The sequence below is a fragment of the Hypanus sabinus genome, chromosome 9 (assembly GCF_030144855.1).
Source record: "Hypanus sabinus isolate sHypSab1 chromosome 9, sHypSab1.hap1, whole genome shotgun sequence".
Taxonomy (NCBI): Eukaryota; Metazoa; Chordata; class Chondrichthyes; order Myliobatiformes; family Dasyatidae; genus Hypanus; species Hypanus sabinus.
Genome location: NC_082714.1, coordinates 80,232,150 through 80,247,292, shown reverse-complemented (window position 1 = coordinate 80,247,292; position 15,143 = coordinate 80,232,150). Strand labels below are relative to the sequence as shown.

Below are 15,143 nucleotides of genomic sequence, written 5' to 3'. Positions count from 1 at the left end.
CACACTCCTAAATCCATGTCTCTCTTAAACACCCAACTCTCCTAAATCCATGTCTCTCTTAAACACCCCACACTCCTAAATCCATGTCTCTCTCAAACACACACACACTCCTAAATCCATGTCTCTCTTAAACACCCCACACTCCTAAATCCATGTCTCTCTCAAACACCCCACACTCCTAAATCCATGTCTCTCTTAAACACCCCACACTCCTAAATCCATGTCTCTCTCAAACACCCCTCACTCCTAAATCCATGTCTCTCTTAAACGCCCCACACTCCTAAACCCATGTCACTCTCAAACACCCCCCATACTCCTAAATCCATGTCTCTCCGAAACACCCCCATACTCCTAAATCCATGTCTCTCCTAAACACCCCCACACTCCTAAATCCATGTCTCTCTTAAACACCCCCACACTCCTAAATCCATGTCTCTCCTAAACACCCCCATACTCCTAAATCCATGTCTCTCCTAAACACCCCCTCACTCCTAAATCCATGTCTCTCTTAAACACCCCACACTCCTAAATCCATGTCTCTCCTAAACACCACACACTCCTAAATCCATGTCTCTCTTAAAAACCCCCTTCTAATTAATCTACGTCTCTCTTAAACTCCCCACACTTACAAAATCCATGCCTTTCTTAAAAACCCTCACACTCCTAAATCCATGTCTTTCTTAAAGACACCCACACTCCTAAATCCATGTCTCTCTTAAACACCCCACACTCCTAAAACCATGCCTCTCTTAAAGACCCCACAATCCTAAATCCTTGCCTCTCTTAAAGTACTCCCACACTCCTAAATCCATGTCTCTCTTAAAAACCCCCACACTCCTAAATCCGTGTCTCTCTTAAACACCCCCACACTCCTAAATCCATGCCTCTCTAAACACCCCAGACTCCTAAATCCATGTCTCTCTTAAACACCCCACACTCCTAAATCCATGTCTCTCCCAAACACCCCACCCTCCTAAATCCATGTCTCTCCCAAACACCCCACACTCCTAAATCCATGTCTCTCTCAAACACAGCCACACTCCTAAATCCACGTCTCTCTCAAACACCCCACACTCCTAAATCCATGTCTCTCTTAAACACCCAACACTCCTAAATCCCATGTCTCTCTTAAACACCCTACACTCCTAAATCCATGTTTCTCCTAAACACCCCACACTCCTAAATCCATGTCTCTCTTAAACACCCAACACTCCTAAATCCATGTCTCTCTTAAACACCCGACACTCCTAAATCCATGTCTCTCTCAAACACACCCATACTCCTAAATCCATGTCTCGCTTAAACACCCCACACTCCTAAATCCATGTCTCTCTCAAACACCCCCACACTCCTAAATCCATGTCTCTCTCAAACACCCCACACTCCTAAATCCACGTCTCTCTCAAACACCCCACACTCCTAAATCCATGTCTCTCTTAAACACCCAACACTCCTAAATCCATGTCTCTCTTAAACACCCCACACTCTAAATCCATGTCTCTCTTAAACACCCCACACTCCTAAATCCATGTCTCTCTCAAACACACCCACACTCCTAAATCCACGTCTCTCTCAAACACCCCACACTCCTAAATCCATGTCTCTCTTAAACACCCAACACTCCTAAATCCATGTCTCTCTTAAACACCCCACACTCCTAAATCCATGTCTCTCTCAAACACACACACACTCCTAAATCCATGTCTCTCTTAAACACCCCACACTCCTAAATCCATGTCTCTCTCAAACACACACACTCTCCTAAATCCATGTCTCTCTTAAACACCCACACTCCTAAATCCATGTCTCTCTTAAACACCCCACACTCCTAAATCCATGTTCTCTCTCAAACACCCCTCACTCCTAAATCCATGTCTCTCTTAAACGCCCCACACTCCTAAACCCATGTCACTCTCAAACACCCCCATACTCCTAAATCCATGTCTCTCCGAAACACCCCCATACTCCCTAAATCCATGTCTCTCCTAAACACCCCCACACTCCTAAATCCATGTCTCTCTTAAACACCCCCACACTCCTAAATCCATGTCTCTCCTAAACACCCCCATACTCCTAAATCCATGTCTCTCCTAAACACCCCCTCACTCCTAAATCCATGTCTCTCTTAAACACCCCACACTCCTAAATCCATGTCTCTCCTAAACACCACACACTCCTAAATCCATGTCTCTCTTAAAACCCCCTTCTAATTAATCTACGTCTCTCTTAAACTCCCCACACTACAAAATCCATGCCTTTCTTAAAAACCCTCACACTCCTAAATCCATGTCTTTCTTAAAGACACCCACACTCCTAAATCCATGTCTCTCTTAAACACCCCACACTCCTAAAACCATGCCTCTCTTAAAGACCCCACAATCCTAAATCCTTGCCTCTCTTAAAGTACTCCCACACTCCTAAATCCATGTCTCTCTTAAAAACCCCCACACTCCTAAATCCGTGTCTCTCTTAAACACCCCCACACTCCTAAATCCATGCCTCTCTAAACACCCCAGACTCCTAAATCCATGTCTCTCTTAAACATCCCCACACTCCTAAATCCATGTCTGTCTTAAGCACCCCACACTCCTAAATCCATGTCTCTCTTAAATACCCCACACTCCTAAATCCATGTCTCTTTTAAACACCCTACACTGCTAAATCCATGTCTCTCTTAAGCACCCCACCCTCCTAAATCCATGTCTATCTTAAACATCCCCACACTCCTAAATCCATGTCTCTCTTAAACATCCCCAGTCTCCTAAATCCATGTCTCTCTTAACACACCCCACACTCCTAAACCCATGCCTCGCTTAAACAACCCACACTCCGAAATCCATGACTGTCTTAAAGACCCCACACTCCTAAATCCATGTCTCTCTTAAACACCCCACACTCCGAAATCCATCTCTCTTAAACACCCGAGACTCCAAACTCCATGTCTTTCTTAAACACCCCACACTCCAAAATCCATGTCTTTCTTAAACACCCCACACTCCTAAATCCATATCTCTCTTAAAGACCACACACTCCTAAATCCATGTCTCTCTTAAACGTCCCCACACTCCTAAATCCATGTCTCTCTTAAACACCCCCACACTCCTAAATCCATGTCTCTCTTAAAGACCACACACTCCAAAGTCCATGTCTCTCTTAAAGGTCCCCACATTCCTAAATCCATGTCTCTCTCAAACACCCCACACTCCTAAATCCATGTCTCTCTTAAACACCCCACACTCCTAAATCCATGTCTCTCTCAAACACCCCAGACTCCTAAATCCATGTCTGTCTTAAACACCCCACACTCCTAAACCCATGTCACTCTCAAACACCCCCATACTCCTAAATCCATGTCTCTCCTAAACACCCCCATACTCCTAAATCCATGTCTCTCCTAAACACCCCCACACTCCTAAATCCATGTCTCTCTCAAACACCCCACACTCCTAAATCCACGTCTCTCTCAAACACCCCACACTCCTAAATCCATGTCTCTCTTAAACACCCAACACTCCTAAATCCATGTCTCTCTTAAACACCCCACACTCCTAAATCCATGTCTCTCTTAAACACCCCACACTCCTAAATCCATGTCTCTCTCAAACACACCCACACTCCTAAATCCACGTCTCTCTCAAACACCCCACACTCCTAAATCCATGTCTCTCTTAAACACCCAACACTCCTAAATCCATGTCTCTCTTAAACACCCCACACTCCTAAATCCATGTCTCTCTCAAACACACACACACTCCTAAATCCATGTCTCTCTTAAACACCCCACACTCCTAAATCCATGTCTCTCTCAAACACACACACTCTCCTAAATCCATGTCTCTCTTAAACACCCCACACTCCTAAATCCATGTCTCTCTTAAACACCCCACACTCCTAAATCCATGTCTCTCTCAAACACCCCTCACTCCTAAATCCATGTCTCTCTTAAACGCCCCACACTCCTAAACCCATGTCACTCTCAAACACCCCCATACTCCTAAATCCATGTCTCTCCGAAACACCCCCATACTCCTAAATCCATGTCTCTCCTAAACACCCCCACACTCCTAAATCCATGTCTCTCTTAAACACCCCACACTCCTAAATCCATGTCTCTCCTAAACACCCCCATACTCCTAAATCCATGTCTCTCCTAAACACCCCCACACTCCTAAATCCATGTCTCTCTTAAACACCCCACACTCCTAAATCCATGTCTCTCCTAAACACCACACACTCCTAAATCCATGTCTCTCTTAAAAACCCCCTTCTAATTAATCTACGTCTCTCTTAAACTCCCCACACTACAAAATCCATGCCTTTCTTAAAAACCCTCACACTCCTAAATCCATGTCTTTCTTAAAGACACCCACACTCCTAAATCCATGTCTCTCTTAAACACCCCACACTCCTAAAACCATGCCTCTCTTAAAGACCCCACAATCCTAAATCCTTGCCTCTCTTAAAGTACTCCCACACTCCTAAATCCATGTCTCTCTTAAAAACCCCCACACTCCTAAATCCGTGTCTCTCTTAAACACCCCCACACTCCTAAATCCATGCCTCTCTAAACACCCCAGACTCCTAAATCCATGTCTCTCTTAAACATCCCCACACTCCTAAATCCATGTCTGTCTTAAGCACCCCACACTCCTAAATCCATGTCTCTCTTAAATACCCCACACTCCTAAATCCATGTCTCTTTTAAACACCCTACACTGCTAAATCCATGTCTCTCTTAAGCACCCCACCCTCCTAAATCCATGTCTATCTTAAACATCCCCACACTCCTAAATCCATGTCTCTCTTAAACATCCCCAGTCTCCTAAATCCATGTCTCTCTTAAACACCCCACACTCCTAAATCCATGTCTCTCTCAAACACAGCCACACTCCTAAATCCACGTCTCTCTCAAACACCCCACACTCCTAAATCCATGTCTCTCTTAAACACCCAACACTCCTAAATCCATGTCTCTCTTAAACACCCTACACTCCTAAATCCATGTTTCTCCTAAACACCCCACACTCCTAAATCCATGTCTCTCTTAAACACCCAACACTCCTAAATCCATGTCTCTCTTAAACACCCGACACTCCTAAATCCATGTCTCTCTCAAACACACCCATACTCCTAAATCCATGTCTCGCTTAAACACCCCACACTCCTAAATCCATGTCTCTCTCAAACACCCCCACACTCCTAAATCCATGTCTCTCTCAAACACCCCACACTCCTAAATCCACGTCTCTCTCAAACACCCCACACTCCTAAATCCATGTCTCTCTTAAACACCCAACACTCCTAAATCCATGTCTCTCTTAAACACCCCACACTCCTAAATCCATGTCTCTCTTAAACACCCCACACTCCTAAATCCATGTCTCTCTCAAACACACCCACACTCCTAAATCCACGTCTCTCTCAAACACCCCACACTCCTAAATCCATGTCTCTCTTAAACACCCAACACTCCTAAATCCATGTCTCTCTTAAACACCCCACACTCCTAAATCCATGTCTCTCTCAAACACACACACACTCCTAAATCCATGTCTCTCTTAAACACCCCACACTCCTAAATCCATGTCTCTCTCAAACACACACACTCTCCTAAATCCATGTCTCTCTTAAACACCCCACACTCCTAAATCCATGTCTCTCTTAAACACCCCACACTCCTAAATCCATGTCTCTCTCAAACACCCCTCACTCCTAAATCCATGTCTCTCTTAAACGCCCCACACTCCTAAACCCATGTCACTCTCAAACACCCCCATACTCCTAAATCCATGTCTCTCCGAAACACCCCCATACTCCTAAATCCATGTCTCTCCTAAACACCCCCACACTCCTAAATCCATGTCTCTCTTAAACACCCCCACACTCCTAAATCCATGTCTCTCCTAAACACCCCCATACTCCTAAATCCATGTCTCTCCTAAACACCCCCTCACTCCTAAATCCATGTCTCTCTTAAACACCCCACACTCCTAAATCCATGTCTCTCCTAAACACCACACACTCCTAAATCCATGTCTCTCTTAAAAACCCCCTTCTAATTAATCTACGTCTCTCTTAAACTCCCCACACTACAAAATCCATGCCTTTCTTAAAAACCCTCACACTCCTAAATCCATGTCTTTCTTAAAGACACCCACACTCCTAAATCCATGTCTCTCTTAAACACCCCACACTCCTAAAACCATGCCTCTCTTAAAGACCCCACAATCCTAAATCCTTGCCTCTCTTAAAGTACTCCCACACTCCTAAATCCATGTCTCTCTTAAAAACCCCCACACTCCTAAATCCGTGTCTCTCTTAAACACCCCCACACTCCTAAATCCATGCCTCTCTAAACACCCCAGACTCCTAAATCCATGTCTCTCTTAAACATCCCCACACTCCTAAATCCATGTCTGTCTTAAGCACCCCACACTCCTAAATCCATGTCTCTCTTAAATACCCCACACTCCTAAATCCATGTCTCTTTTAAACACCCTACACTGCTAAATCCATGTCTCTCTTAAGCACCCCACCCTCCTAAATCCATGTCTATCTTAAACATCCCCACACTCCTAAATCCATGTCTCTCTTAAACATCCCCAGTCTCCTAAATCCATGTCTCTCTTAAACACCCCACACTCCTAAACCCATGCCTCGCTTAAACAACCCACACTCCGAAATCCATGACTGTCTTAAAGACCCCACACTCCTAAATCCATGTCTCTCTTAAACACCCCACACTCCGAAATCCATCTCTCTTAAACACCCGAGACTCCAAACTCCATGTCTTTCTTAAACACCCCACACTCCAAAATCCATGTCTTTCTTAAACACCCCACACTCCTAAATCCATATCTCTCTTAAAGACCACACACTCCTAAATCCATGTCTCTCTTAAACGTCCCCACACTCCTAAATCCATGTCTCTCTTAAACACCCCCACACTCCTAAATCCATGTCTCTCTTAAAGACCACACACTCCAAAGTCCATGTCTCTCTTAAAGGTCCCCACATTCCTAAATCCATGTCTCTCTCAAACACCCCACACTCCTAAATCCATGTCTCTCTTAAACACCCCACACTCCTAAATCCATGTCTCTCTCAAACACCCCAGACTCCTAAATCCATGTCTGTCTTAAACACCCCACACTCCTAAACCCATGTCACTCTCAAACACCCCCATACTCCTAAATCCATGTCTCTCCTAAACACCCCCATACTCCTAAATCCATGTCTCTCCTAAACACCCCCACACTCCTAAATCCATGTCTCTCTCAAACACCCCACACTCCTAAATCCACGTCTCTCTCAAACACCCCACACTCCTAAATCCATGTCTCTCTTAAACACCCAACACTCCTAAATCCATGTCTCTCTTAAACACCCCACACTCCTAAATCCATGTCTCTCTTAAACACCCCACACTCCTAAATCCATGTCTCTCTCAAACACACCCACACTCCTAAATCCACGTCTCTCTCAAACACCCCACACTCCTAAATCCATGTCTCTCTTAAACACCCAACACTCCTAAATCCATGTCTCTCTTAAACACCCCACACTCCTAAATCCATGTCTCTCTCAAACACACACACACTCCTAAATCCATGTCTCTCTTAAACACCCCACACTCCTAAATCCATGTCTCTCTCAAACACACACACTCTCCTAAATCCATGTCTCTCTTAAACACCCCACACTCCTAAATCCATGTCTCTCTTAAACACCCCACACTCCTAAATCCATGTCTCTCTCAAACACCCCTCACTCCTAAATCCATGTCTCTCTTAAACGCCCCACACTCCTAAACCCATGTCACTCTCAAACACCCCCATACTCCTAAATCCATGTCTCTCCGAAACACCCCCATACTCCTAAATCCATGTCTCTCCTAAACACCCCCACACTCCTAAATCCATGTCTCTCTTAAACACCCCCACACTCCTAAATCCATGTCTCTCCTAAACACCCCCATACTCCTAAATCCATGTCTCTCCTAAACACCCCCACACTCCTAAATCCATGTCTCTCTTAAACACCCCACACTCCTAAATCCATGTCTCTCCTAAACACCACACACTCCTAAATCCATGTCTCTCTTAAAAACCCCCTTCTAATTAATCTACGTCTCTCTTAAACTCCCCACACTACAAAATCCATGCCTTTCTTAAAAACCCTCACACTCCTAAATCCATGTCTTTCTTAAAGACACCCACACTCCTAAATCCATGTCTCTCTTAAACACCCCACACTCCTAAAACCATGCCTCTCTTAAAGACCCCACAATCCTAAATCCTTGCCTCTCTTAAAGTACTCCCACACTCCTAAATCCATGTCTCTCTTAAAAACCCCCACACTCCTAAATCCGTGTCTCTCTTAAACACCCCCACACTCCTAAATCCATGCCTCTCTAAACACCCCAGACTCCTAAATCCATGTCTCTCTTAAACATCCCCACACTCCTAAATCCATGTCTGTCTTAAGCACCCCACACTCCTAAATCCATGTCTCTCTTAAATACCCCACACTCCTAAATCCATGTCTCTTTTAAACACCCTACACTGCTAAATCCATGTCTCTCTTAAGCACCCCACCCTCCTAAATCCATGTCTATCTTAAACATCCCCACACTCCTAAATCCATGTCTCTCTTAAACATCCCCAGTCTCCTAAATCCATGTCTCTCTTAAACACCCCACACTCCTAAATCCATGTCTCTCTTAAACACCCCCACACTCCTAAACCCATGCCTCGCTTAAACAACCCACACTCCGAAATCCATGACTGTCTTAAAGACCCCACACTCCTAAATCCATGTCTCTCTTAAACACCCCACACTCCGAAATCCATCTCTCTTAAACACCCGAGACTCCAAACTCCATGTCTTTCTTAAACACCCCACACTCCAAAATCCATGTCTTTCTTAAACACCCCACACTCCTAAATCCATATCTCTCTTAAAGACCACACACTCCTAAATCCATGTCTCTCTTAAACGTCCCCACACTCCTAAATCCATGTCTCTCTTAAACACCCCCACACTCCTAAATCCATGTCTCTCTTAAAGACCACACACTCCTGAATCCATGTCTCTCTCAAACACCCCCAGACTCCTAAACCCATGCCTCGCTTAAACAACCCACACTCCGAAATGGTCTTTAAGACAGACGTGGATTTAGGAGTGTGGAGGTGTTTAAGAGAGACATGGATTTAGGTGTGTGGGAGTACTTTAAGAGAGACATGGATTTAGGAGTGTGGGGTTTTTAAGAGACACATGGATTGAGGAGTGTGGGGGTATTTTAAGAGAGACATGGATTTAGGAGTGTGGGGTGTTTAAGAGAGACATGGATTTAGGAGTGTGGGGTGTTTGAGAGACATGGATTTAGGAGTGTTGGGTTTTTAATAAAGGCATGGATTTTGTAGTGTGGGGTGTTTAAGAGAGACGTGTATTAATTAGTGTGGGGTGTTTAAGAGAGACATAGATTTAGGAATTTGGGGTGTTTAAGAAAGACATGGATTTAGGAGTGTGGGAGTATTTTAGGAGAGGCAAGGATTTAGGAGTGTGGTGTCTTTAAGAGAGACATGGATTTAGGAGTGTGGGGTGTTTAAGAGAGACATGGATTTATGAGTGTGGGGTGTTTAAGAGAGACATAGATTTAGGAATGTGGGGTGTTTAAGAAAGACACGGATTTACGAGTGTGGGGTGTTTAAGAGATACATGGATTTAGGAGTGTGGGGGTGTTTGAGAGAGACATGGATTTAGGAGTGTGTAGTGTTTAAGAGAGATGGATTTAGGAGTGTGGGGGTGTTTAAGAGAGACATGGATTTAGGAGTGTGGGGACGTTTAAGAGAGACATGGATTTTGGAGTGTGTGGTCTTTAAGAGAGACATGGATTTTGGAGTGTGGGGTATTTAAGAGAGACATGGATTTAGGAGTGTGGGGTGTTTAAGAGAGAAATCGATTTTGGAGTGTGGGGGCGTTTAAGAGAGACATGGATTTTGGAGTGTGGGGTGTTTAAGAGAGAAATGGATTTAGGAGTGTGGGGGCGTTTAAGAGAGATATGGATTTAGGAGTGTGTGGTCTTTAAGAGAGACATGGATTTTGTAGTGTGGGGTGTTTCAGAGAGGCCAGAGTGAATGTAGATTCCCTTGGAGGACGAGTAGGGGTAGGTGATATTGGATAATTAGGAAATGGCGGAGGCTTTGTGTCGGTCTTCATGGTGGAGGACTTGTCTAAGCTGCCAAAGAGAGATGTTATGGATGCGATCAGAAGTGAGGGCCTTGATACGATAGCTATCACTAAAGTGGTAGTGCTGAGCAAACTTGTGGTCTTTAAGATAGACAAGTCCCCTGGTCCTGGGGGAATGCATCCCAGGGTTCTGAAAGAAATGGCAAAGTTATACTAGATAATTTACCAAATTTATAATTTACCAAATTTTTCTAGATAATTTACCAAAATTCTCTGGACTCTGAGCAGATCCCGGTGGATTGGAAAATGGGAATGTCACGCCACTGTTCAAAAAAAAAGATTTAGGCAAAAGGCAGGTAACTATAGGTCAGTTAGTTTAACATCCATAGTTAGGAAAATGCTTGAAGCTATCACTAAAGAAATAATATTGAGGCACCTGGAAAGAAATGGATCCATCAGGTAGATGCAGCGTGGGTTCAGCAAAGGCAGGTCCTGTTTGACAAACTTGCTGGAGTTCTTTGAGGATATAGCGAGCGCAGTGGATAGAGGGGGAACAGACGGACATCATTTACTTGGATTTCCAGAAGGTGTTGATTGAGGTGCAGCTTAAAAGTCTTATCCATTAGATGATACATAGAGTTGGGGGTGATGTATTGGCATGGATAGAGGATCGGTTAACCAATAGAAAGCAGGGAATTGGGATACATGGGTGTGTCTCTGGTTGGAAATCAGTGGTGAGTGGTGTCCCACAGGGGTCGGTGCTGGGTCTGCAACTATTCACGATATACAGTAACGATCTGGAAGAGGGGACCGAGTGTAGTGTGTCTCAGTTTGCTGATGATACAAAATTGAGTGGAAAAGCAAATTGTGCAGAGAAATGTAGATAGGTTAAGTGAGTGGGCAAGGGTCTGGCAGATGGAGTACAATGTTGGTAAATGAGAGGTCATCCACTTTTAGAAGGAAAACTGAAAGGTTTGATAATTATTTAAATGGTAAAAGACTGCAGCATGCTGCCGTGCAGAAGGACTTGGGAGTGCTTGTGCATGAATCGTAAAAGGTCGGTTTGCAGGTCCAGCCGGCTATCAAGAAGCCAAATGAAATGTTGACATTCATTGCTGGAGGGATTGAATTTAAGAGCAGAGAAGTCATGCTGCAACTCTACAGGGTCCTGGTGAGGCCACACCTGGAGTATTATGTGCAGTTCTGGTCTCCTTATGATACACTGGCTTTGAAGGTTGTACAGAGGAGGTTCACCAGGTTGATTCCAGAAATGAGGGGACAGCCTATGAGGAGAGATTGAGTTGCCTGGAATTCATTAAAATTATGAAAGGGATAGATAAGATAGAGGCAAAAAAGTTGATTCCTCTTGTAGGTGAGACTGGAACTAGGGGACTTTGCCTCAAAATTCGGGGGAGTAGATTTAGGATGGAGATGAGGAGGAACTGCTTTTCCCAGAGAGTGGTGAATCCGTGGAATTCCCTGCCCAGTGAAGCAGTGGAGGCTATATCAGTAAACATATTTAAGACAAGGTTGGATAGATTTTTGCATTGTAGGGGAAATAAATTTTTATAATAGAAATTATAAAAATGTAATTTTTTGAAATAAAGTTTTATAATAGAAGTTATATTAAATGCTGCAGAAAAACATACAGATAAAAGATTTACCTGTAGGAGTTACTAATGATGCTTTACAAGGTCAAGTAAATGATCTTCAGACTGCAAAGAAGGATTGCTAATGGTTTTCCTAATCTTACGATGGAATAGTAGAAGTTAGTTAGCGAATGGTCAAGAATTTCAGAAAATTGTTAGAATTTTTACCAAATAAACCAATGTTATATATGTACAGGAAAACTGGTTGAAATCTTGTCTAATTTTTAAGATACAAGGTTATATTGATGTAAGACACAATCAGAAAATGGGTAATGGAGGAGGAGTGGCTAACTTTGTTAAAAAGGGGATAGCACACAGAGTTTGGGAATTTGGACTTGTTTATGAGTTAACTGTGGTTGAAATTTGGGGAGAGAATAGTAAAGTACAGGTAATTAATTTTTATAATCCTGTGAAAGGTTATCACCTGATATATTGGAAAATGTGGGTGGAAATAGGAAAAAAATATCATATGTTTTGAGCATTTTAATGCTCTGAGGGGTTGTGATGCAAATATGAATGGGACATGGTGGAAGACCTTCTGGATGAAAGGATGAAAGGCATGCTTGAATGATGGTCGGAGTACAGGGACAATTAATAATACTGCGCCTGCTCTGGTATCGGAAGATAGAGTAAACGTGTGACTGGGAAGTGTGTAATGCTACAACAGAGGGGAGTGATTATCTGTACGATGGTATCAGAGGAAAGGATCTCATATCCCCAGATGCAGTTTTAAAAAGGCATGTACAGTGGATTCTAGTTAATTGGACAAATTGGGACTGGTACCTTTTGGCCCAATTAAGCAGCTGCCCGGTTAGCGAAAGTTTCATGGAAGTTGTTAAAAAGCTATAAACAATACAAACTGTGTAATAAATTATGTATTTAAATGAAAAACAGGGCAAACATGAGTTCCTAATAGTTATCGATGAAGGACTTCATCCAGTGTACGCTGTCGTGTTCATTTAATTGACAGTAAATAACAAAATCAGCACAGACACCTGGTGCAGAATGTGGATTGTCTTCTGACAGCTGTATCCTGCAAAGTTGACTGTCGATACCTTCAAATTCTTTGTAATTCGTAACTTGTTGAAGTAGTGAAACTGTTGCATCTCCAAACAGAGAGTCTCCAGCCCCCGTTAAGCAGCATAGTGTTCCAAATGAACAAAGGGAATTCCAGCTATTTTCTCAATTAGTTTTTGTTCTTTAAGAGCCCAAATAAGCGGCTGCCCTGATGAACTGTATTTGAAGATTTATGTGAAAGTAGGTTCCCTGACATTTGGTTTTGGAAGATATCAAGCTGAGTAATAATACCTTGTGTTCTGTACTCCACTCAGTAACTAAGTAAGCAATTCTCAAGATGTAGGGAGATAACAAAAGGAATGTTCCCTGGTGGGCAGACGAATGTAAAAGATCTGTGAAAGAGCAGAATAAAGCTTTTAGAAAAGTTAGGCTGTGGTACTCAGGTTTGCCTTTTGTACAGTATAAAAGAGCTCAAGCCATTGCAATAAAGGGTAGTGAGAAGGGCAAAGAAGATATATTGGAGAACGTCCTGTGATGGTTTCGGCCCGAAACGTCGTCACTACCTCCTCCCATAGACGCTGTCTGGCCTGCTGAGTTCTGCCAGCATTTTGTGTTGTTATTTATTTCCAGCATCTGCAGATTCATCGTGTTGTCAGTGTGCAAAGTTTGGCCAAGTTAAGCTCTTGTAGAGAAACAGTAATCATCAAATTGCAGAGAAAAAGATTGCTCCAGTTCTTGCTTGGATGTTGATTATACATCGTCTGAACGTAAAAGGGCTATTCATGGCACTGGTCAGGCATCAGCTGGGGAAGATCATATTTGTTATAACATGTTTACACAGTTATCAGATTGGAAACTTAAGTTGCTTTTGAAATGTTTTAATACAATGTGCATTGAAGAGCTCTTTCCTAGAAATTAACAATCACCCATACATTGAAAGCTGGTAAGGACCAATCAGATCCTTCCCATTATAGACGTGTTCTACTAACTGCAGATGCACGTACGATAATGGAGTGAATGGTTATTGAAAGGCTTTCTCATTTTGTGGAAAATGAGCTGTATACCGATCTGAACTGGTGTTAAGTTTGGAATCTGATATTCATAAGGCCCAAGTTAATGAAGAATGAGTGACAGCAGTTTTCTTTGACGCAGAGTAAGCTCAGGAAACAAGGGTTGCTGCTTAAAGGCGGGAATTGGTAGAATGGATTTAAGATTTTCTATGTGACCAGGGACAGGAAGCTGCAAGTTAGGATGGGAACAACATTCCCTGAGGGATATGAGATGGAGAATGGGACTCCACGGGGAATGGATGTAGCCCACTCCTTTTGAATATCTATTGATACTCTTGATCGTTGGATCCTGGACGACAGACTTGGGTTGCGAGTTCAGTTTCCCTTTAAGGAAGAGGAAGTGAGGAAGTGTGCTAGGTCACAAGTAAGATTGAAACACGGAGGCTTTAGACGTGCGTTCCCCCCCCCCACCACAATAACCCCCAACTACCCTGCTGGCAAACGTACACTCTAGAAAACAGAACTGAGGACCTCGGGGTGAGATTGCCGTATCCAGGGCCGCTGTGTGCCTTGCTTCACGGAAACATCTCTATCTCCCAGTTTTGCTGCAGCTCGACAGTTTCAGCGTTCACTGTAAAGACAGGAGGGCTCAGTCTCCTAAAGGCAGAGTATGCTTTAACTAACCATCACGGTGCACAGATGTGGCAATTCTGTCTCGGTCCTGCTCACCCGACCTGGAACATCTTGTGGTCAGATCTCATCCTTTTTATCTGCTGAGGGAGCTTTCCGTCATCGTCCTGGTGGCGGTGTACATTCCACCCCGGGCGCTGGAAGCACTAAGCTCCACAATCAGCAGACGCTGAGCAGTGCATCCTGGCGCGTTCCTATCGCTGTGGGCCATCCAGGCCAGCTTGCAGTCTCGAAACTGTTACCACCAGTAACTCACCTGTGGAGCCCAAGGAGCCAACACACCTGGCCACTGTCGTACCGTTTACTGCGCCATCCCACACCCACACTTCGGAAAGTCCAAACACCTGACTGGACTTCTACTCCCATGTGTAGGCAGAGGTTAAAGATCGCAGCACCAGTGGTGAGGACCAAGAAGGTTTGGGAGTGCTCGTAGGGTGGGATAATATTCAAAGACTCACCTTCGAGTCTGAATGGATACGCCACAGTGGTCACTGACTTCACCAAGACCTGCACCGATGAGTGTCAGACATACCCAAACCAAAAGCCAAGGATGAACCAGGAGATCGGTAGTCTGCTGAGGGCCTGT

General features: G+C 43.9%; 1 protein-coding gene across 1 annotated transcript in view; it reads left to right on the top strand.

The window, feature by feature from the left end:
- The window catches only part of LOC132400063 (phospholipid-transporting ATPase ID-like), a 153,049-nt gene that overhangs the window by 71,303 nt on the left and 66,603 nt on the right, over window positions 1-15,143 (top strand). Inside the window, 1 exon segment of the mRNA XM_059981146.1 lies at window positions 14,228-14,291. Within this exon segment, the coding sequence (XP_059837129.1) occupies window positions 14,228-14,291 (64 nt within the window).